General features: G+C 42.8%; 1 protein-coding gene across 1 annotated transcript in view; it reads right to left on the reverse strand.

The window, feature by feature from the left end:
* LOC149774244 (cell adhesion molecule CEACAM2-like) overlaps positions 1 to 23,372 on the reverse strand; it is a 37,503-nt gene that overhangs the window by 13,397 nt on the left and 734 nt on the right. Inside the window, exon 2 of the mRNA XM_089945571.1 lies at positions 2,337 to 2,600. Coding sequence (XP_089801697.1) covers positions 2,337 to 2,600 — 264 coding nt within the window. The remainder of the gene's footprint in view (positions 1 to 2,336; positions 2,601 to 23,372) is intronic.

Raw genomic sequence — 23,372 nt, forward strand, 5'->3', positions numbered from 1 at the left:
GCTTTAACAATTGTTTCAGTCATATCGCTACGATGTCTACAATGTGGCAGTGTATAGTGGTGTCTAGTACTGGGGCATCATGCCGCAGACATGTAGCATGATGTCCCACCCAGTCACATTATCCTGACACCGGGCCGACCAGTCCTAACACTAACCTCTTAATGCTGAGCGCCAAGCGAGGCAGCTGTTAGTACCATTTTTGTAAGTCTTTGGTATGACTCGGCCGGGGATCGAACCCACGACCTCTCGCATCCGAGGCGGACGCTCTAACCACTAGGCCACCGGAGCGGTATGATTTGCGGAAAGACAGGACACATGAAGAAAAAATGCCCAACGACGTTTAGAGAAAGAAGAACACACTTTTGTTACAGAAATGACAATCTTCCCAACCCAAAAGGAAAAAAGGAAGAACAGCAGCTAAAACAGCGAACGAACCAAATAAAGGAAAAAGTACAATACCAACAACAGCAACAACAAAAGCACAAACAACAGACCCCAAAAACTAAGGGAAACAACAGCAACAACTTATACAACAGCAGCAACATGGAAGTCAAGCAAAAAAAGAAGAACAACAAGAAGTTAAACAAATTAAAGAAGGTCGAGAACTACAACAACAACAAAGGCGGAAATAAGAATGGCGATTTAATATAGCTAGTGATCCACATGAGCCACAAATTCAAATATTGACACACAAATACGGAAAAGGTGATGTGCAAAAAATGATGTAGAAACAAGATTGTTGTTTATGTTTATATATCACATTAGGGTAATTACATGAAATTCGTGTGCCCAACAATACTCTATATATATCCCGGCTGGTTTAACTTGAAAATTGTCATCGACTGTAATTATCAAGTACCTTCAACAGCACATTATGTTGTCATTGTGTGGTCATTGCATTGAAAATAATTTATGGTAACAACAACAATGAGCTGAACATAGATGGGTATTCACTGTACTAATCCTTTTTCTGGAGCATGGACTGGAACCTATGAACACCAAGATGTGAAGTCGTTGAGTATCCACTATTGCATTCATATACATCACAACAGCAAACACTTCTGTCAATTTACATGTGAGTTACACGGGACACAACGGCCAGTATTATTACTGTCTCTACATTTTTCGCAATGCTTAGTACATGCATATATGATAATAACATTGCAATTGCAATAGTTTTCAAACTATGAACTGGGCAATGTCCAAGGGATGGACTGCGATAAAGATACTCTAAAATGGCCGATTCTTGTCTCATTTCTAACTTGGCATTATATGGGTATATATCTCTATACATGGGCTGAATGTTCAATTGAATTGATTTTTTTTTTTACATATTGTGGTTTAAGATGCAAGTCCTCATGAGGTAGGGTGGAAGACATCGCATAATTGTTGTTGCATATTGTAATTTGTATATTCGCGGTAACCGATGGCGCACTGTCAAGAATCCCGAAACTTCTTTTTCTTTATAAATCATTTCGTGTATTTCTTCCACAATATTAAATATGTTATACATCCTCACAATTCAGGCCCCCTTCATTTTCTCCAAAGGTTTCATTGTCAGCTGATGTCCTGTATCGTCACGTTCATCGCATATTCAGTATATTTTGTGGTTGGGTTTCCAAATAATAATAATACTACTACTAATAATAATAATAATAATAAAAGCGACATCAATAATAATAATAATAATAATAATAATAATAAAAGCAACATCAATAATAATAATAATAATAATAATACTAATAATAATAATAATAATAACTATTATTATTATTATTATTATTATTATAGAACACATAACATATAATGTAAGCAGAATAATTCAAGAAGCTGGCTAAATGCAGTTTTGTGGAGGAACAACTTTTATAGATTAAGAGGCAGAGCCAGAATGATGTCCAGTAAACCTACTGGAGATGAGTTTATCTGTGTAATATTCTGTTCAATATACTTAGAATCGAATTGTTCAAACCTAGTTCCAGGCTGAACACAAAGAGCAGAAACCATCCGTTGTACAGATCAACGCCATCAAACACCATATGCGGCAGCATGTACTAAAGATCCTATATGCCGATAAAATTATGCAAAAAGGTTGTCAAGGAAATGTCATGATAATGTTCCGGCGGATGCTGAATAAGTGATAATAATAATAATAATAATAATAATAATAATAATAATAATAATAATAAGTAGTAGTAGTAGTATTTACAAAATTGGCAGAGATTTTAATTGATGGGACTACAAGTACATTTGATTAAGGCTGTCTTGTTTGACTGCTGTCATCAAAACCCGTACCGAAACACAGAACGATGACATGAATATTGAAAATATATACTTACAAATTTTTATACTGTACGGTTCACTCTCAAACCTACTTCCTGACTCGTTACATGTGTAGAGGTTGTATTGGTCGTCAACTGTCAAATTCCTTACGGACAGGAAAGTGTCGTTTTGAGAATATTTCCTTTGGTTTCCTATCAGAGACCCATTAACCCTCCATAATACCTCCACTGCGGACAGACTGGATATTCTACACTCTAAAACTAAGGTTGAGTTCAAAATATTATGTCCAACTATTCCTATCTTTGGAATACATGTTTCATCTGCAAGACGAAGAAGATAACATATTTAAAAGTCAAAATCGAAAATAATATAATCAGATGGTATCTGCGCATGATGATTGATACGACACTAAGGCAGACTTAATGTGAAATGTTACGGTACTTATGTACGATATATGAGTAGTGAAGTGGGATACCCTAGCGACAATGGAAATTATCATTACAGACCCCCTTGGGACAATCTGTTGACAATGGAAAATTAACATGGAGAAAAATCGTGGGACAATCTGGCGACAAGGGAAATTAACATGGAGAAAAATCGTGGGACAATCTGGCGACAAGGGAAATTAACATGGAGAAAAATCGTGGGACTGTTGAGCGACAAGGGAAATTGAACATAGGATTTTTGTTTTTAAAAAAAAAAAAATTTTTTTAAAAAAAGGGGTAGGCAATTCAAAGACTATCTCTTTTCGAGAAATATGGCTGGCCCTGAAAAGGGCCTTTGGTTTATGTTAATATGCCCTTAACATAGAGGGCATTTGCGACATCTTCTTTTCCTCAAACTTCGTCTTACAGCAGGGCCATACATCAGAGTCCTCTTGAGGCAACCTTGTCTCTCTATATAGACTCTTCTTATCCACAGACTGCTGTTGGTCCTGTAGACAACGGTCCACTTGGATCGGACATACATGAGCATGTCCGTCCTGAACATCATTGTTGACACAAGGGTTGAAGATTCAACGTCGGTCCACATGTTGAGGCTCCGAGAATAGGTGAATCAATGTAGTGAACGGCGCTTATTTATAGGGACAGAAAGGATTGAAACGGATTGAGTTCATTCACCAATCCGAACACGCGTTACAGAATTCAGTCAGCCCGCATCCAATCCGAAGAGAGCAGTCTGTGACGTCACGTAGTCAATATAGATTCGCTAACGCTTGTGTGCAGTCAATCTATGCGATAGTGATTCAACATGACGGAAACTCAGAAAACGATCCAGTGGGGTGCACCAGTAGGGGAGACCGCCCAAGGGAACCCGGACTTACTTTCAGAAGAGGTGAATTGGGATTTTGTGGATTTTCTCTCCTCGCAAGAATTTGTTCCGGAACCTTCGTTACCTTCTTCATTACCGCAAGTGGAGAATTTTAGACAGAGACAGAAAGAAGAATTGGAGAAATTTATACAACGACAAAAGGAAGCGGAACAGGCTTTTCTCCTACAGCAACAGCAACAAGAAGAAGAGGTAAGAAAAAAACAACAGCAAGAAGAAGTAGCAGCAAAGAAACAAGAGGGTGAAAATCAAACGGTCACGGTACTGTTGGACATTTTAGCGGAGTTAAGAAGTCTGAAACAAATGTATCAGACTTCTTTATCACGACCGAAGAGAATACGACCTTCCCGAGCCAAACATGTCAACCCTGTGACTAAGCCTACCGTACCACCCTTAGTGATTTCAACCCAATCATTATCATCATTACGCAGTCCAGAAGTAGGCCTTGGCCGTGGCAAAGGCTTAAGGCAGTTAAAATTGATTGCTTAAACTCACCCCTGCACCATAAAGAAAAAAGGCCCTTTTCAGGGCCACCCACATTTCTCGAAAAGAAATACAATTTCAATTTGCCAATAACTCAAAAAAACTCACCCATTTTACCCTTATAGTACGTGTCTGTGTATGAGTGCGTGAGTGTAGCTTCTTATTTTAAAATCAAAACTCAAAGACTCTTACCTTATATCATTCATTTATTCTTTTCTCCATTTTTACAATCCAATTCACAATTCACAACACAACACTTTAATAAAAAGTTCATTGATTTCTTCTTTTCTCCTTGTTTAGTCTCTCTGTTTTTTGAATTTCTTCACTGTCACATTCTTTTCCTCTTCTTCCTCCTCACTTTCTTCCCTTCTTCTTTTCTTCTCCTGTTTCTTTTTCTTCACCTGTCTGCTTTCTTCCTCAGAAGAATCCCTCTCTTCCTCTGAAGAACCCCTCTCTTCTTCTGAAGAATTCCTCTTTTCTTCTGACTCCTCTTGTTTCTTTTTTGGGCAATCTGGAGACCAATGTCCTTTTTCTTTACAATAATAACAGGTATCTTGACTTTTGTCTTTTTTATCCCCTGTTTTTTTTCTTTTTTGACGGTCTGGACACTCTGAAGACCAATGCCCTTTCTTCTGACAGATATAGCAAGTATCTTGACTTTTATCTCTAAAGGAAGGAGAGTAGTCCGTAGGCTGGTCTGAAGAGAATTTTCTAATGACCCCTCGCAAAGCTCTGACGAAACGTTCCATCTGGTTAGTCTCTTCCATCGTTGTGCTCGGCTTGAGAGTGAAATGAATAGTGAAAGGACAAGACACACACCCTTTTATATACGCTGGTCTGCTATGACTATAAAGTAGTTTATGGTGTTTGAACTTAAGTCATTTGACTTTTTGCTTTCAAGATGAAACGATCTAATTCATTCGAGAAGAAAGAAGAAGAAAGTAAGAGGCAGAAACGTGATCTATCGCCTCGTACCAGGGCTGAAATCTTGGCACAAATTCATGCCAGTGATTTTGAAGAGGACATGAGTGAACCAGAATCCGAACCCTCTAAACCAAGTTCACCACCCTTAGTCAACCCTGAAAAGTACTATTCCATTCGAGAGACGGAAAAGCGCTCCTCTAGAAAATTTAGAACCACGGCTTACAAATACACAGTGAAGTTTAAAGATTTCAAGGCTGAAGTGCCGTTAGAGAAAGCAGAAGTGTTCATCACCGAGGTGTGGGATTCTTTGCTCACTGCACTCAAGCAACAATGTCAACCCAAAGAAGACGATCGCTTGAGACTTTCCATACAACACGACGGTTTGAAATCCCCTGTTTGGATCGAGTTTAGCACCCCGGCAGAATTGACCGCTTCCAAAGTCATGGACAAGATTCAACACGTACAACAATCTAATGATCAGTTTGACATCACCGATGGAAAAGCCACACTGGACATGACCCACGTCTCTCCTCCTCAAGGGACAGGACGCAAAAAGATGTTATTGGTGGACGACCTTCGCAACACCAAAACAAGTCTCGTCCGAATTAACAACTCTCATGACCAGATGTGTTTAGCCCGTGCCATCGTGGTGGGACGAACCTATGTCAACAAGAACGACACGGTAGAATGGAAAAGAACCTGGAAAACTATTCAACGATCCGACCGAGCCAAACAACGATACGAAGCAGAACTCCTGTTACAACAAGCCGGACTGTCCAAAGACGCACCCTGTGGCATTCCTGAGATGCAAAAATTGCAAGATGCCCTAGCTCCACGCTACACTTTGAAAGTGCACCCTCAAGAAATGCGCGGGTCTCTGTTGTTTCGAGGCCAAGAATTTAAGGACGGAAAATACATTCATGTCTATTATAACGATGACCATTTCGATACCATTACCAGTATCACTGGATTCCTAGGATACGGTTATTATTGTGAGAAATGTGATTATGGTTATAACAATCGAGAGCAACACAAGCATTGTGGATCGAAATGCCCAGGATGTTTGGCCTCTCCACCCTGTCTGAGCGAAGAACCAGTGCCTTGTTCCACTTGTCTGCGCACGTTTGTCAGCCCTACCTGTTACCAACAACATTTGAAAACACAAGGTTCACAGAAGAAATGTGCTTGTCAACTCCTGAGATTGTGCTCTACGTGTGGACAAGGCATACTTACCAACAATGCCAAGGCACACGTATGTCGAGGAAAGAAAACATGTCACATTTGTCACCACATCGTGGACTTGGAACACCAATGTTACGTGCAAAAATACCAACCCCCACCAGAGAAAGAGGACGGTCACAAGAAGAAAGGCAATTTCATCTTTTTCGATTTCGAATGCATGCAAGAGACTGGTATTCACATCCCTAATTTCTGCGTGGCTCATCGAGCGTGCGAGAAGTGCATTCAAGAACCTATCTTCAGTCATTGCCCTCACTGCAGCAAGATTCCTGGAGGACGTGAAAAAATCTTTCGGGGACCGAACACGTTAGCCGATTTTGCCCAATGGGTCTTAGACCCCGTCGACAAGACGTGGAGCCAAGAGGACATCGAACGTTACGGAGATTGTCATCGTCATGCCACGGTGATGGCTCACAATTTTTCCGGATACGATGGACAGTTTCTTCTCAGATACTATACGGAACAAGGCACCGAGCGTCCTAAAGTGACTTTGAACGGAGCCAAAATCATTTTCATGCAAGTGGGACAAGTACAGTTTAAAGATTCGATGAGTTACTTGGCCATGCCTTTGAGTCGAATGCCTAAAACGTTTGGAATGACAGAAATGGCTAAAGGGTACTTTCCACACTTTTTCAATACGGAAGCCAATCAACACGCCGTTCTACCCCATTTACCCGAGGCTCACTATTACGACCCCGACAACATGCGTACCGAACAACGAGAAGCTTTCTACGCTTGGTACCAGGCTCACGCCTCAGACCCTTTCGACTTTCAGGAAGAAATGCTAAAGTATTGTCGTTCCGACGTGGACATTTTACGGCGTTGCTGTGGAAAATTTCGAGAACTGTTCATGGAACACGGAGGGGTCGATCCTTTGAAAGAAGCTTGCACCATTGCCAAAGCGTGTTCCTTAGTGTATCGACAATGATTCATGCCTGAAAACACCGTGGCTGTCATCAGCCCTCAAACGACCCACTTTGTCAAACGTCAATACTCGGTCAAAGCCCTACGTTGGTTACATTACTTGTGCGACAAGGAAGACAAGTGGATTCAGCATGCCCGCAACGGAGGGGGCGAAAAGACCATCGGAACGTATTCGGTCGATGGCTGGGACTTAGAAAACCCCAAGATCGTGTACGAGTTTAACGGTTGCTTATTTCACGGATGTCCTGTTTGTTACCCTGACCGTGGCACTAAAAATCAGTTTTTGCAACGAACCATGGAAGACTTGTACCAGGACACTTGTCAGCGACGCCTAAAGTTAGAACAGCAAGGATACCAAGTGGTGGAAATGTGGGAACACGAGTACGATCACCGTTTGAAAACCGATCCCGAGTTTAAACGCCTCGTGGAAAGTTACCAGTTCATGGACCCGCTGAACCCGAGGGATAGTTTGTACGGAGGAAGGACCAATGCCACCTGTTTGCTGTACCAAGCCGACGAAGAGAAAGGAGAAGAAATCAAGTACTTGGACGTGTGTTCGCTGTATCCCTACGTGTGCAAATATTGTCGCTTTCCTGTAGGGCACCCGCAATTGCTGACGGAACACATCGACCTGAAAAACATTCGACAATACGAAGGCTTGATCAAGTGCAAAGTTTTGCCTCCCACGAACCTATACCATCCCGTCTTACCTCACCATTGTCAAGGCAAATTGATGTTTCCCTTGTGCCGTACTTGTGCCGAAACGTGCAACCAAGATCAGCCTTGTAAGCACAGCCAGGAAGAACGGGCCTTGACGGGAACCTGGGTCAGCGTAGAATTGTTCAAAGCTCTGGACATGGGATACCAACTGTTAGAAGTGTACGAAATTTGCCACTTTCCCAAGACACAACAATACCACAAGGGTGATCCCAGTCAGAAAGGCATTTTCGCTGACTACGTGGATGCCTTTTTGAAACTGAAACAAGAAGCCAGCGGCTATCCTTCCTGGTGTCACACTCCCGAAGACCAAATACAATTCAAAGAGAAATACTATGAACAAGAAGGCATCTCTTTAGACCACATCGAGAAAAACGAAGGCAGGCGATCGTTTGCCAAAGTGATGTTAAATTGCTTGTGGGGTAAAATGGCACAACGACCGTGTTTACCCAAGACGGAATATTTGACAGAACCTTCCCGCTACTTCCAGATGATTCACGACAAAACCAAATACATGAAACACGTGGACGTCGTTCGAGAGAATTTGATCTTGGTCAATTACGAAGAAGATCTGGACTTTGTACAAGACGACCCTTTTGGAAATGTCATCATTGCGGCTTACGTGACAGCTCATGCTCGCTTAAAATTGTACGAAGCTTTAGAACTGTTAGAAGAACGCGTCCTGTACTTTGACACGGACAGTTGCATTTACATCCATCACCCGATTCAACATCACCCTAACATCGAAGGAGACCGTTTAGGAGCCTGGACAGACGAGCATCCCGACGACAAGATTCTAAGTTTCGTCAGTGGTGGTCCCAAAAATTACGGCTACGAATACCGGGACAAACAAGGAGAAGTGCACACGACGTGCAAAGTGAAAGGACTGACTCTGAATTATCGTACCAGTCGAGTGGTCAACTTTGGGGTATTGAAAGAAGCCTTGCAATCGGGAGAGGATGGAAACTTTAAAGTGACCACTTACCAACCGAACAAGATTGTACGTTTACCCACTCACCACATCGTCAGTCGACCTTTGGAAAAAGTATATCAAATCGTGTACCAGAAGCGAGTGCGACTTCCCAATCATTTCACCTTACCGTATGGACACGTTAGTATAAAACATTGGTTGTAAGAGGATAGCCACCCACCAGAAAGATGACTTCGCCACAGCAAGAATCGAGTGAGAAACCCGATGAGAACTCCAAGTTCAAACCCTACCATTTTCCAGTCTTCTTACCTGACTATTGTGATTGTGCCCGTCGATTGGACACATTTCAGAAATGGCCTACGGATAGGGAAGGATTACCTTCTTCGCATGTTTTAGCTAGAACAGGATTTGTCTACTTGGGACCTGAGTCAGGATTGGGATACGAGGTACAGTGTTTCGCTTGCGGACTGAAGTTACGAATGGATCTATGTATCTATAAAGATTCAGCTATTCTGGAACATACTCGATGGTCTCCGCACTGCCCTTACCTTTCTATGGCCTTTCCACCCATTACACTACGGTACAATGTTGACGGTACCTTAGAGACGGTACCTTCCGAAACAAGACATAAAAAACGTAAAAAAGGAAAGATGTACAAGCTGGAGACTGCATTGAGACTAGTATAAAAAGGGGGCTATGGTCAAGATCGATAGTTCATTGTGACTACCAAGACCGAGCGAACAAGATGAATACTTTGAAAGAGACATCGTTCCAGTTTGGGGATTGTAAAAAAGCTGTATCTTTCTCTAGTGTGACTAATACTGGATGGATAAGACCCAGACATTGCGACGGAAAATGTCCGGAAGGAAACTGCGATTGTCCATGTGGTTACCATTGTAATTGCGTAACGGAGTTTGCAGACGAGTGCGATTGTGAGCCTTGCGATGGGACCGATGCTGTACCTTGTGACCTGAGCGATGCCGTAAAGCATCATGGGAACTTTAGTGCCCCTACCCCTGTCATGGAAAGTGATGCTGTGCGTGTCAAAAGCGATGCTGCTCGTCCTCTTGGACATTTTACTGGGTTTCGTTTTAAAGGGGAATGTCGACCTTCACGTTTACCTCCCTACGGATGTCATCCAGCCCTGAGCAAACTCCTACCCATTTCACTCAACCCTCATCGAAACGAACCTGTGAAAGACGAATATTCGTTTCCTGTGCGTTCGTCGGAATACTGCGACTTTGAAAATCGTCTTCAATCGTTCAAAGGAAAATGGCCAAAGTATCTGGGAGGACCGACCCCCGAAGAATTAGCCAGAGCCGGATTTTTCTACTTGGGCGAAGGAGATAAAGTCAAGTGCTTCAGTTGCAGTGTGTCACTTCACCACTGGGAACCGCAAGATTCGGCCTACGTAGAACATGCTCGATGGTCACCGAATTGTCATTACTTACCTTTAGTGGGACCGAGACATTGAAGTAACTTCTTACCATAATAATAATCTGTTCATGGATACTTTACAAGAGAACATTCGTGCTTTGCCTGTGGAGTTGAGAGAACGCATTTATCGAGAACTGGTCAAAATACAAGTGAAACGTAAAGAACAGTTGCATCCGTTACGTCACCGGTGTTTGAACCACTGGTACCTGAAGGCTATACAAGGACTGATTCAATTGAAAGTGTTCCATTGGACAGACATTGATCAACGATCCTCTAGTTTTAAAAAGGATTGGTTTGGTATGGACGATTGTAGTTACATCATTGTAAACGTACTGCATCGAATTCCAGAGGAAGAGTTAACGAATTACCAACATCTTAAACACAATGTCAACTTGGTGAAAGAGGAAACTTCTGAACGAATTGTAATGTGTAGATTAGTGACTCAACGATTTAAATTCGACACTGAAGTGAAACCATGTTTGTGCAAAGAGTACATTTCTTGTGTCAGACCAAAGAGGATTTAGTATGACCTATTCATGGATACTTTACAAGAGAACATTCGTGCTTTGCCTGTGGAGTTGAGAGAACGCATTTACCGAGAGCTGGTCAAAATACAAGTGAAACGTAAAGAACAATTGCATCCGATACGTCACCAGATCTTTAACCACTGGTACCTGAAGGGTATAAGAGAACTGATTCGTCAGAAATTCTTTCAATGGTCAGACATTGTTCAAAACTTTGAGGTCGCTAATGATCGACATGTTCATGATTATGGTTACTTCGAGATTCACCTAGTGCAATGCATTGAGGAAGACAAGTTAAAGGATTACCAACATATTTTACGTGGAATCTACTTAGAGGAAGAGGAAACACCTAAACGAACTCTGACGTTTCGGTTACAGTATGCAAGATTTAGATTCCCTACTGGAGAACGAAGATCTCTGGCTAGAAAGTACGTCTATTGCATCCGAAAAAAAGAGAATATAAAAACAGGCTGCCATGCCACGGTTTATGTCACATGTCATCCAACAGATTCCGTGGAAGGAACTCAATGACCATATTCAAACCGTGGATCATTACCATCAATTATTACAAGAACTGTATCCATTCAATTTTGGACGACAAGTGGTGTGTGTCTTAGTGACTTGTTTTCTGGGATTTCGTTTACCAGCCGATTCTTTGTGGACTCTTTACGATCAGTACTTACCACCTCCATGGCCTTAAATGGTCACGAAAAACTCCTTTTGCTCAAAGCCTTGCGTTTTCATCTGGATACTTCTCGACCTCAACAGGAAAAAAAGATTCGTCAACTTTTAGCGACCCAAGACGTGTATGACGATGTGTGTGTAGCTTGTGACTTACACCCTCATTGGACAGATGTTCGTGATTGGAAAAAGGGGGGTTTTGAGGCTTGGACCCAAGAAGTGGCCCAGTATGCACAAGAGTTGTTCAAGGAAAAAAGTTACTTTTCAACCTGTGTTAGTGACGGTGCCAGAAGAACCCGTCACCGAGAACAACCACTCGCTTCAGGACAGGACTGTCATGGACATTCCTGAAAGGTCATTCCGGGAGGACACTTGTGTGACAATACCTCATGTAGAGACTGTAAGAACATTACACACTGTCCCTAGGACATCTTGGTTACCCAAAAGATGTTGTACAGACACTTGTTTATATTCCACTTTGATCGCTTTGCTGTGTTTTATATTCCTGTACATCACTATTTGGGTTGTATGTATTTTTGTCTTTCGTGTTCATATTTGAAACATTCAATAAACGTGTTCTGAAAAAGTATATAAACTCTTGTCTTGTTTGTTTTTTCGTGTCACAAGTGACATTTCTCATACCATGGCTACCTCTGCTGTCTCTGCTCCCTCTTCCTCTACTGTCAAAGTCATCGACGAACACTTAGATCGTGCCAGTTGGGAGGCTTTGTATCTTCGCCATCCCTTTAACATGCTCATTGCTGGACCTAGCGGTTCAGGCAAAACCGAATTCGTCAAACGTTTGATCGAACATAAACATCATTTGATCGATCGGCCCCCTCAACGGATCGTGTGGTGTTACAAAGAGTGGCAATCGGCGTACAGCCTCTTGCGAGAAAGTCAAGGCGATTCCATCGTGTTTGTGGAAGTCATTCCTAAAGAAGACGATGGCATCGTCTCTGACTCCCGTCTAACCCATTTGGTCATTTTCGACGACATGTTAGGAGAAGACGAAGAAGAAATTAAATTGTGGTTCACGCGCAAAGGGCATCACCGTAATGCCAGTGTCGTTTACATCACCCAAAATTTGTTTCAACAAAGTAAAGCCCATCGCACCATCAGTCTCAATGCGCATTACGTGGTCTTGTTTAAAAGCCCTCGAGATAAATCGCAAGTGCAAGTCTTAGCCAAAGAGTTAGGAACGCCTTGGCTGACTCAGGCGTACGACGATGCCACTCAAACTCCACACGCCTATTTACTCGTCGATTTGAAACCTACGACCCCCGAGGATTTGCGATTTCGTACCCACTTGTTTCACCACTGGTGCCAAGACGGAGGGCCTGTCCTGTACACGTCTCCGTCCTCGACTTCATTTCACTCCCCATGAAAAAAATCTATAAAAACCTCAGACCCTTTTTCGTCTGTCTCACACAGTGTGAACATGACGTCCCTTCAGTCGCATCTTCCCGTCAAATTGATTCGTGCCTTGTATGGCATCAGCCGAGAAAAAGATCCACAAACACGAGCTCGTGTCTTAGAAGCTAGTCTCAAAGAAGTCTTACGATGGTTCACGGTGACGGCACGTCAATTACTCCAAGGAATCATTCAGATTCCTCATCAAACCCAACGCTTTTTCGATCGAAACAAAGTCGCTTTGGTCCAACTGGCCGATCCCCGCATCGACACTCAAACCAAAAAACAAATCATTTTGAAACCTGGAGGGAGCGGTACTCTAGGAGGGGTCATCATTCGCTCACTCTTAAGATGGGATCCTAATGCCCCCAAAGTTATCCCTAAGACAAAAGTCCAACGAAGCCCCAAGAAGAAGAAAAAGAAAAAGACCAAGTCCCCAAGAAGAACTTCTCCAGTGGCGGGACCCTCCTCTTACCAGACACCACCACCATCACCCCGGAAAAAGAAAAGAAGCCCCCAGAAAAAGAAACAGAGAAAAAGTCCCCAGAAAAAGAAAAGTCCACAGAAGAAAACTAGTCGCAAGAGAGGCACTTCGGCCAGGACGCAACCTTACACTCGCAAGCCACGACCTGCCACAGCGTCTCCGGCAGCCTCACGTTTGTCCACTTCTCCGTTGATGTCACCAGGAACTGAAGAGTACTTGGAGACGTTGATTACACCAAGAACTTCTCCGTTGATGACCCCCAAAAGAACTTCCCCAGTGGCAGGACCTTCCAATTTAGCGGCAGTGGCTGCTGCTCACAAAGTACCTTCTCCCAAAATCAAAGTTCAAGAAAGATCGGGCATGTTACAAAGTTTACTGGATTTGTCCAAGCAAGAACTGGCTCGATTTAGTCCGTTACGTACCCCTGCACGACGTGTCATGCCTGTCCTCAAACTGATAAAACGTAAAGACAATCAGTGGCGACGCGTTCCAGTATAAAAAAGGCCTGTGACCGAGTAGGGTATCAGTGTTTTTAGGTGCTCCTAAAGACTCAAAGATGTCACCCTCCAGAAAACCCCAAGGAAAGAAAAGAAAAGGACTACCACCACGTTTAGCCAAACATGGGGACCTGTTATCTGTCCTGTCCAAAGCTTCTCCACCCCTACGAAAAAAACTCATTCAATCGGCCTCCAAAGAGGTCATCGATACCGTGTGCGAATGTTGTTTGAACGTTTTGAAAGGCACGATCCCTTTGTCCAAACACCAGAAACAATGCTTAGGCAAACATCGTCACGTTCTTCGCCAAATGGTTCAAAAGAAAATTCCCATTCGTCAAAAAAAGAAGATGTTGGTCCAACGTGGAGGCATTTTACCTCTCTTGTTAGGCCCCATACTGAAAGGAGTCTTGGGAACCATGTTGGGAGGACTGGTGGGAGCAAGATAAAAAGGCCTTCGGAAGTCCCAAGATCTCAGAATTCACCCCTGACAACCCCATGGAAGGACGAAAACTAGCTTTAGTGCCTTACAAACGATGGATGGAATACCATCGGTGGCAAGAACAACGCACCCCGCATTTACCTCCCAATCCCAATTTGAGCGAGATGTCCCAGTTACAACACGAATTGCAATCCTTGCTGGATCGCCAAGATTTGTCCGAAACAGAAAAATCTCAAAAGTACGGTCAACTCTTGCAACGACTGCAACTCTTTCACCAGAAAGCTTTAGACGAAACAGCTTTACCCACTCTGAAAGATTTTAAGACCTTGATGAAAAGTCCAGCACCATCATCATCATTACCACCACCACCACTACTGTCATCCCCAACCGTCACCAGAGATGCTACCCCACAAAGACCTGAGGAAGAAGAGACGCGCGAAGTGTTTCAAACACCGTCAGCAGCTCCCATTTCGAGTAAGATTGCAGCATCCTTATTGACCCCGTCCCCCACACCCCAACGAGAAGAAATGAAAGCTTGGGTTAAAAAGATGATGTCCACGCCTCCTTCGACAGAAGTGAAAAAGAAAGAAGGGAAACCAGAAGCGAAAAAAGAAAAGAAAACCAAAGCCATTCCATTGCCACCTCCACCTCCACCACTACCTTCGACTTCTACTCCCGTAGCCCATCGGACACGTAAATCTGTTTCCAAACCACTCTTTCGACCCACCCAAAGTAGCATCACCGAAGAGTGGGTGACTTATTAACACACCAACACAAAAATGGAAAAAGTCTTAGCCAGCATTTACTACGATCCCTCGCATCCTGCAGGTTACGCAGGAGTTCAAAAATTGTATCGTGCTGCCAAAACGCGACTGAAAAGTCTCCGTTTACCTCAAGTGCAACGATGGTTACAAGAACAAGCTACCTACACTTTGCACAAACCCATTCGACGCAAGTTTGCCAGAAGTCGCACCCGAGTGGAAGGCATCGATCATCAATGGCAAGCCGATTTAGCCGATGTCTCTCATTTGGCCAGCTACAGTCGTGGTTACAAATATTTGTTTTGTGTCATCGACGCCTTTTCCAAATTTGCCTGGGTCGTACCCTTGACTTCCAAATCCAGCAGCGAGTTAGTGCGAGCCCTGCAACGGGTGTTGAAACAAAGTGGTCGTCGCCCTCTTCGATGGCAAACGGACAAAGGCACCGAATTTCTGAACCAAGCTTTCCAAAAAGAATTAAAGAAACGTGACATTCATTTTTTTACCACCGAGAATCCCGAAACCAAAGCCAGCATCGTGGAACGTTTTCAACGCACTTTGAAAGAACGCATGTGGAAATATTTTACGCATCACCACACCCTGAAGTACATCGACATCTTACCGCACCTGGTGCAAGCGTACAACCAATCTTACCATCGAAGCATCGGACGTGCCCCGCAAGACGTGACTCCCGACAACGAAGTGCTGGTGTTCGAGTGCCTGTTCGGTACGTCCCCGACGAGGGCTGTCCCCAAGAAAAGTGGAGAGTTGACCGTAGGAGATTGGGTGCGCATTGGCAAAACCAAACGCACTTTCGACAAAGGTTACTTACCTAACTGGACGACCGAACTGTTTCGCGTCACTGGACGAGTACATGGCCGTCATCCTGCCGTCTATAAATTGGAAGACATGAACGGAGAAGTACTCAAAGGAACGTTTTATTTGCCCGAGTTACAACGTGTCACCAAAAAAGAAGACGACGTGTACGACATCGAAAGCATTCTCGAACGCAGAACCCGTAAAGTGGGCAAACGACGTGTCAAAGAAGTCAAAGTACGTTGGAAAGGATATCCACCCAGTTTCGATTCTTGGATCGACGCTTCGTAAGTCATCGACTATAAAAAGAAGAAGTGACCATCATGCCCTTTCACACATCAGACGCAGCTACGTCGACCAGTCCTTCTTCCCCTAGTTCTTCTGTGCAAGATTTACAAAAACAACCCTTGTGGGTGTGGTGTGGAGAACGTGTGCCTAAAACGCAAATCGTCTTTTTCTGCCAAATCTTCGTGGTGTATTGTGTCATCGGGGCAGCCATCGCCAATTTGAGTTTGCAACAAGGAGACAAACAATTGTGGACCATTTTATTGAGCAGTTGCATCGGTTACCTGCTTCCCAATCCCTCCCTGAAATTCTCCTCGAACGGGAACGTTGTGTCCAGTGCCAGTGCCAGTCACCACTCCAACAACAACCACAACCAGAACCCCATTTTGGGCGGAGACACGCCTCTGACATCCACTAACCCCTCGGACAGCCACAGAACTCTGGAATTATGAGTCACCAAAACCAATTTTACTTAACTTTACCCAGTGACAGTTCCATGGAGGTGTTTCCCAACAACACGTTGTGCTGTTACACGGCCAAATTACCTCAAGCCATCGCATTAGATCACGAAGCCCATTGGGAAGTGGCTTTAGTGGAAATGATTCACCCGACCCAAGTCCACAATGTCCTTCCCAATCAAAATTATTTTAAGGTGGAAGTTCATGACCAACAATTGCAAGTGGAGTTGGATAAAATTGGCACATCTACCAATAGAACCTATGATGAGAAAACTAAAACGTGGACCTACAACTTGTCCATTCTGCCAGGCTATTATTTCAGTGGTCATCATTTGGTCAGCGCCATAGCCTCCAAGTTTAATGGCGTGTTTGGGGAAGCTTTTAAGAAGGACAATATCAAGAACAAAAGTGTCACCATGGAGTACCACAAAATAGCTCGTCGCTTCTTGATGAAATTTCAGCGAAGTAAAATCGTGTCCATTGAATTTTGTCCTGAATTGTTTGACATGTTGGGCGGTGACATGGAGATGAGGAAGAAATTAGAACAAAAAACACCACCCGAATTACCCATCATTTACGACAACGTGACTTTTGGCCAGTATTTTCGTACCCCGGTAGAACTGAACCAAGGACTGAATTTGATCTTTGTGTACTCCGATCTAGTGGAATACAACGTGGTGGGACACACCTCCGTACCGTTACTGCGTGTCATTCCTTTCAAAGTGGATTCTGCCACGAACGCTGACGAGGAAGGTGGAAACACTTACCACGTCCACCGCGAATTTGTCCATCCTCACTATTTGCCTGTCAGCAAGTCGTATTTGGACACGGTCAACATTACTATAAAAGGAGATTTGGGACAAAATATTCCATTCACCAAAGGAAAAGTCACGGTGAAACTCCATTTTCGAAAACGGTTCTCTCACGATTCGTAAGTAAGTCATGTATCCAGTGTACCAAGGGGTGGCTCGACAGCGAGGACACGGTTTAGGAGACATGTTAAAATCGGCCTTTCGTTCGGTGGCCCCGGTGTTGAAACCGATGGTGACACGCGGATTGCACGCCTTGAAAGATGCGGCACTGACACAAGGCAAAGAATTTCTCCAAAATGTCATCATCGACAAACAAAACCCTAAAGAAGCCTTCATGAGGGCAGGTAAAAATGTCTTGCTGCAAACGGGCAAAGACATTTTGGGCCGACGAGACACACCTATAAATGCCCTGCACGCTACCGAGTCAAGCATTCAGCAAGGACAAGGCAGAAAGAGACGACGAAGAAGAAAACACCCTTTCACCAGACTTCAAGCGAGAAAGGCCAAGAAAAGAAGAACCGTTCGAGACTTAGACGTTTTCGATTATTGAAACACAGCAACAACAAAAAATGATGCACCGAGAGTCTTGCGCTTGTTCCAAGACGGAACTGGATCTGTTTGCCATGCCCCCCACCATGATGACGATGCAAGAATCCCAATGGGTGGAATTTAATCCCATCTCCTCATTGACCGATTCCGCTCCCATCGAGTTTGAAATCAAGGGGCAGCCCGAAGATTACATCGATCTGAATAGCAGTTACTTGTACTTGAAAGTCCAAGTTCTAAAAAAAGATGATAAAGGAGTAGAAGACGATGATAATATAGCTCCCGTCAACAATTTCATGCATTCCTTGTTCAGCTCAGTGGATTTGTACTTGAATAACAAACTGGTCAGCAGCAGCATGGATACATACCCTTACCGTGCCTACCTGGAAAATCTCTTGACGTACGGAACAGATGCCAAGACAAGTCATCTCAATGCCTGTGTGCTGTGGATAGATGACGAAGCGGAGAAGTTCGACACAACAGATGGAAGCAATTCTGGCTTTGAGCAAAGAGAAATCAAAATCTTAAACAAGAACAGTTTAGAACTGATGGATCGTTTGCATTTGGACATGTGGTTGCAAGAGAAATATTTGCTGAACGGGGTGAATGTTCGCTTGAGACTGAATCGCAGCAGTACCACTTTCCATTTGCAGGCTACTAATCTTGATAAGGCTCCTAAAAGCACAATTTTAGAGGCCAAACTCTACGTACGACGCGTAGAAGTGTTACCTAAAGTGGCAAACGACATCAGTCAGACGTTGAGCAGAACGACTGCCAAGTATCCCATCCGACGCGTGGAAGTGAAAACGTTCACCATTCCCGCTAACCTTCAATCCATAACCCAAGATCATCTGTTTCAAGGACAGCTACCCAAGCGTTTAATCCTTGGTATGGTCGAGAATGAAGCCTTCAACGGAGCCATCGCTAAAAATCCTTTCAACTTTCGACACTTTGGCGTGTCCAAGATCGAAGTCAGTCGCGATGGCAAGACCTTGTGTACCCGACCTTTCGAACCTAAATTTGATGACAAAAATTACTTGAGATCGTACTTGTCCCTGTACGAAGCCACCGGTCAGTTAGGAACCAACACCACTCACGGCATTGAGTATGACGAATATGCAGGAGGCTATGCTTTGTGGGCTTTCGATTTCACTCCAGACCAAGGCAGCGACGAGGGACATTTCCACCCTATAAAATCCGGCCAGATTCGTGTGGAACTTCAGTTTGCAGCACCACTGAAACAGACAGTGAACGTCATCCTGTATGCAGAATTCGATAATACCATAGAAATCAATAGTTTGAGAGAAGTCATTCTAGATTATTAGAAGCTATGGAAGACTGTTATCCCTCTTTACCTAGTGGAGAAACTTTAAAGATGGAATGTGAGGAGACCGTGGAAGGAGAAGAATCTCAAGACAAAGAAGATATCATGATGAAGTCGAGATGGCCAGAACAAGAAGCCCATTTAGTCTCCTGTTTTGCCAAACACTTGGTCGACAAAATGACGGAATTGATCAAGAAAAATTGCTATGGATGTCAAAACGATCATCCCAGTCAAATTCAACACGATAAATGCCTGATGTTGAGTCAAGAAGAAAAATTGGACGAGTATCTGGACGAAGCTTGGAGTCTCATCTCGAACAAAGACGTGTTGCACCAGTGGTATAAAGACTTGCGTGAACATTCTTGTCCACCATTAACCACTCAAGAGATCCATCGTATCGAAGCTCTCCTGAATCAGAGTGAGGAAACAGAACGAATAACCGTTTATTCGTCAGACATTTTCAAGCAAAAAGTCAGGATCGAATTGACGACGTATTATTACCTGTGAAGAAGAAAACAAACACAAAACAATGGATACCTGGGAACTTTATTACCTTTTGAACCACAGTTCGTATACGTCTTCTTGGAATCCCGTCGTCTGTGCTAAAGATGAACTCCCTCATCGCAAACCTAAAGACCATCAAGCTTACGTGATCAACACGGACGATAGTCATCTCCCAGGAACCCACTGGGTAGCCGTCTACTTTCCTCAAGAAGGATGTGTGGAATATTTCGATTCGTATGGATTGCCCCCTTTGGAAGACGATATCATCGACTTTATGAGAAGAAATGCTCAGACCACCCGATTCAATAACGTGAAATTACAAGGCACAGATTCCTTAGTGTGTGGACAATATTGTGTGTATTTTCTGCATCATCGCAGCCTGGGCTATTCCTTAGAACATTTAGTGACTCATTTCGATCCTCGTTCTTCTGCTAGAAACGATGTGAAAGTAGATCGATGGTTTTGTGACCATTATGCTTATCTTTTGTCTCAAGCTAGGAAACGTAGTGTCCATCAATGGCCTAATGATTTCCAACAGTGGAAATCACAATTTCATTCACAACGTTGTCAGCCTTGTTTAAAGTAGATTGTATTTGAAGAAAAAAATGTTTGTGATTTGAAAAAAATTGTTTGATGTTATAGTGTTGGATTATTGTTAAAAATGTTGTTGTTTAGTGTTAAGTGATTTTTGAATAAAAAATGTTGTGTTTAGAAAAAAATGCCTTTGTCTTTTGTTTAGCTATAAGAATGTTGGATTGATGCTCTTTCATTTCTTACTATCCCTCTCATGAACGTTGCGGCTCGAAAACCGTGTGGGGGATGTTTTCCTTCACGTCCGCGCCTTGACTTTAAGAACCGGGTTGTTCCCAGTCTAGCCATCCATTGTTGACTCATCCTCCTAAGAAGATGTGCTCCAAACTAGCTAAGCTCAACGAAGCCTACGTGAATTTGCATAGGGTCAGACACAGTCTGATACCGAAGCCAGAAGAAATAGAGAATGTGAGAATGTTAAAAATCACTGAAGACCTGATAGAAGAGCTCTTCAGAGAAGAAATGAACAAGGAGAAAGAAGAATGGACAGAGAAGTACAGACTTCAGAGACAGCAGCAACAGCAGCAACAACAGCAGCAGCAACAACCTGAAGCTGACAGAGGCTTTGTGGATTGTCGTATCGACACCAAAGAATTCTTCTTCTCTTTCCGAAGAAGCAGACCTATCGCCAGAAAGTCTATCCTCAGAGGACATCGCATTGTTAGAAACTAAAAAAGAATGCCATAGCAAAACAAAAAACAGCCCTTTTCAGGGCTACCCAATACTCTAGAAAAGAAATAACTATTAATTTGCCAATGTGTGTAGGTGGAGTAGTGTAAAAATAAACACTAAGTCTTTCTTAAAAAATGTGAGGGTATGTGTTTGTGTGATTGTGTTTGTAAGTGATAAAGTAGGTTGGTGTGGATAGTAGATTAAAATGATGTTTGTTTTTTTTGGGCTGCTTGAGGTGTATATTTGGGGTTAGATTGGATTGCTTTGCGTATGTGGATAGTCTATTGAAGTGATGGGTAGCATAAAAAAGTGAGCGAGTGTTTCTTTTAGGTCCGCGTTGTTCTGGTTAATGATCTAGGTAAGATGAATTTTATGTTTTTAGGGGGATGTTTTCCTTCACGTCCGCGCTTTCAGTATAAATTGAAACTCGTTGGGCAGTCCAGCTACCCTTGTTGATTGATCAACACCAAAAATGAACACGAGACTGGAGAAACTGTTGGAACTTCATGTGCATCTGGAATATGCCAGGCGCATATTAAATGAACTGGCCGCTGAAGCCATTGTCGAGGAGGGAAGGATAAGAGAGGAGGAAAGAAGAAAAAAAGAAGAGGAGGAGAGAAGATATAAAGAAGAGGAGGAGGAAAAGGAGAGAAGAAAAAAATTCAGAATCCCAGAGAGTGAAAATTGGGATTCTGAAGCGACATATCCTGCCTCTGCTCTCTCCCCCCAAAAGGTAAAAAGTAACTGGGGGATAAGATGTGTATGTGGTGCCAGGCCTGGAAGGTGCCACCATTAACCAGGTGTCCATGAAGTTCCAAACAAAACAGCCCTTTTCAGGGCTACCCAATACTCTAGAAAAGAAGTAACTATTAATTTGCCAATGTGTGTAGGTAGAGTAGTGTGAATATAAACACTAACTCTTTATGAATAGTGGAAGTGTTTGTAAATGGTGAAGTAAGTTTGTGTGAATAGTAGATTATGGGTTTCTTAGCGTATGTGAAGAGTATAGTTAGGGTTATATTATATGAAATGAGAAAGTAGGGGGATGTTTTCCTTCACGTCCGCGCGATGTTGGGTCATCATCTAGGTAAGATCCATTTTATGTTTTAGGGGGATGTTTTCCTTCACGTTCGCGCTTTTCGTATAAGAACCCACAGTGTTCGTTGTTCAAACCATTCTGCAAAGAATACAAAGAAGATGGCGTCAAACCAAATGGACAAATTACAAACCTTGCAAGACGTTTTAGACAACTTAGGAATAATGGAACAGATGCTATTAAGACTGGTTGAAGACCATTATTCATATAATCCCCATCGTGTGAAGATGGAAATTAATAACTTAAGGAAAGCAAAGGACAAGATTAGTGGTGTCATGAAAGAGATCAAGGAGGAGAAGGAGGATGAAGAGGAAAGAATAAGAATACGCAATTGGAACGAAAAAATTGAAAAAGAAGAAGAAAATGAAAAGAAGAAGAAAGAAGAGGAGGAAGAGAAGAAAGAAGAGGAGAAGAAAAAAAAGAAGAGAAAGAGTGTAGGAGATAAAATAAGAACTTGGTGGAGGAAAAGAAGAAATTAGAAGAAAACCCAAAGGCCCTTTTCAGGGCCAGCCATATTTCTCGAAAAGAGATAGTCTTTGAATTGCCTACCCCTTTTTTAAAAAAAATTTTTTTTTTTTAAAAACAAAAATCCTATGTTCAATTTCCTTTGTCGCTCAACAGTCCCACGATTTTTCTCCATGTTAATTTCCCTTGTCGCCAGATTGTCCCACGATTTTTCTCCATGTTAATTTCCCTTGTCGCCAGATTGTCCCACGATTTTTCTCCATGTTAATTTTCCATTGTCGCCAGATTGTCCCAAGGGGGTCTGTAATGATAATTTCCATTGTCGCTAGGGTATCCCACTTCACTACTTATATGTTTTATTTATCCGTATTTGCAGTCACCAAAATCGTGGTGAATGCTTTATGTTTTTGCTTGTACACTGACGTTTGTTCGCAATATCGTTTACTCACAGACACCCAGCCCTACACACACACACACACACACACTCAAGAATACATACATTATGTAAGGTGTATCTCAAACATTGAGATTCATTTGTTATGGTTTTGATATGTGTACACCAATTATTTTTCCTCTAAATGCTATGTTATCTATCTGTCTGTGCGTGTATTAGCATTTATTTTTATGTACACGGCTATACGTGCTTCAAGTCCTGCAACGCAATGATAAATATATAAATTGATGCTCGTCATATGATCGATTTGACCTTTTAGAAGAAGAAGGTACATAATTTGGGGGCTGAG

Source organism: Sinohyriopsis cumingii, unplaced genomic scaffold (assembly GCF_028554795.1).
Source record: "Sinohyriopsis cumingii isolate HCF-2022 unplaced genomic scaffold, ASM2855479v2 utg000360l, whole genome shotgun sequence".
Lineage (NCBI taxonomy): Eukaryota > Metazoa > Mollusca > Bivalvia > Unionida > Unionidae > Sinohyriopsis > Sinohyriopsis cumingii.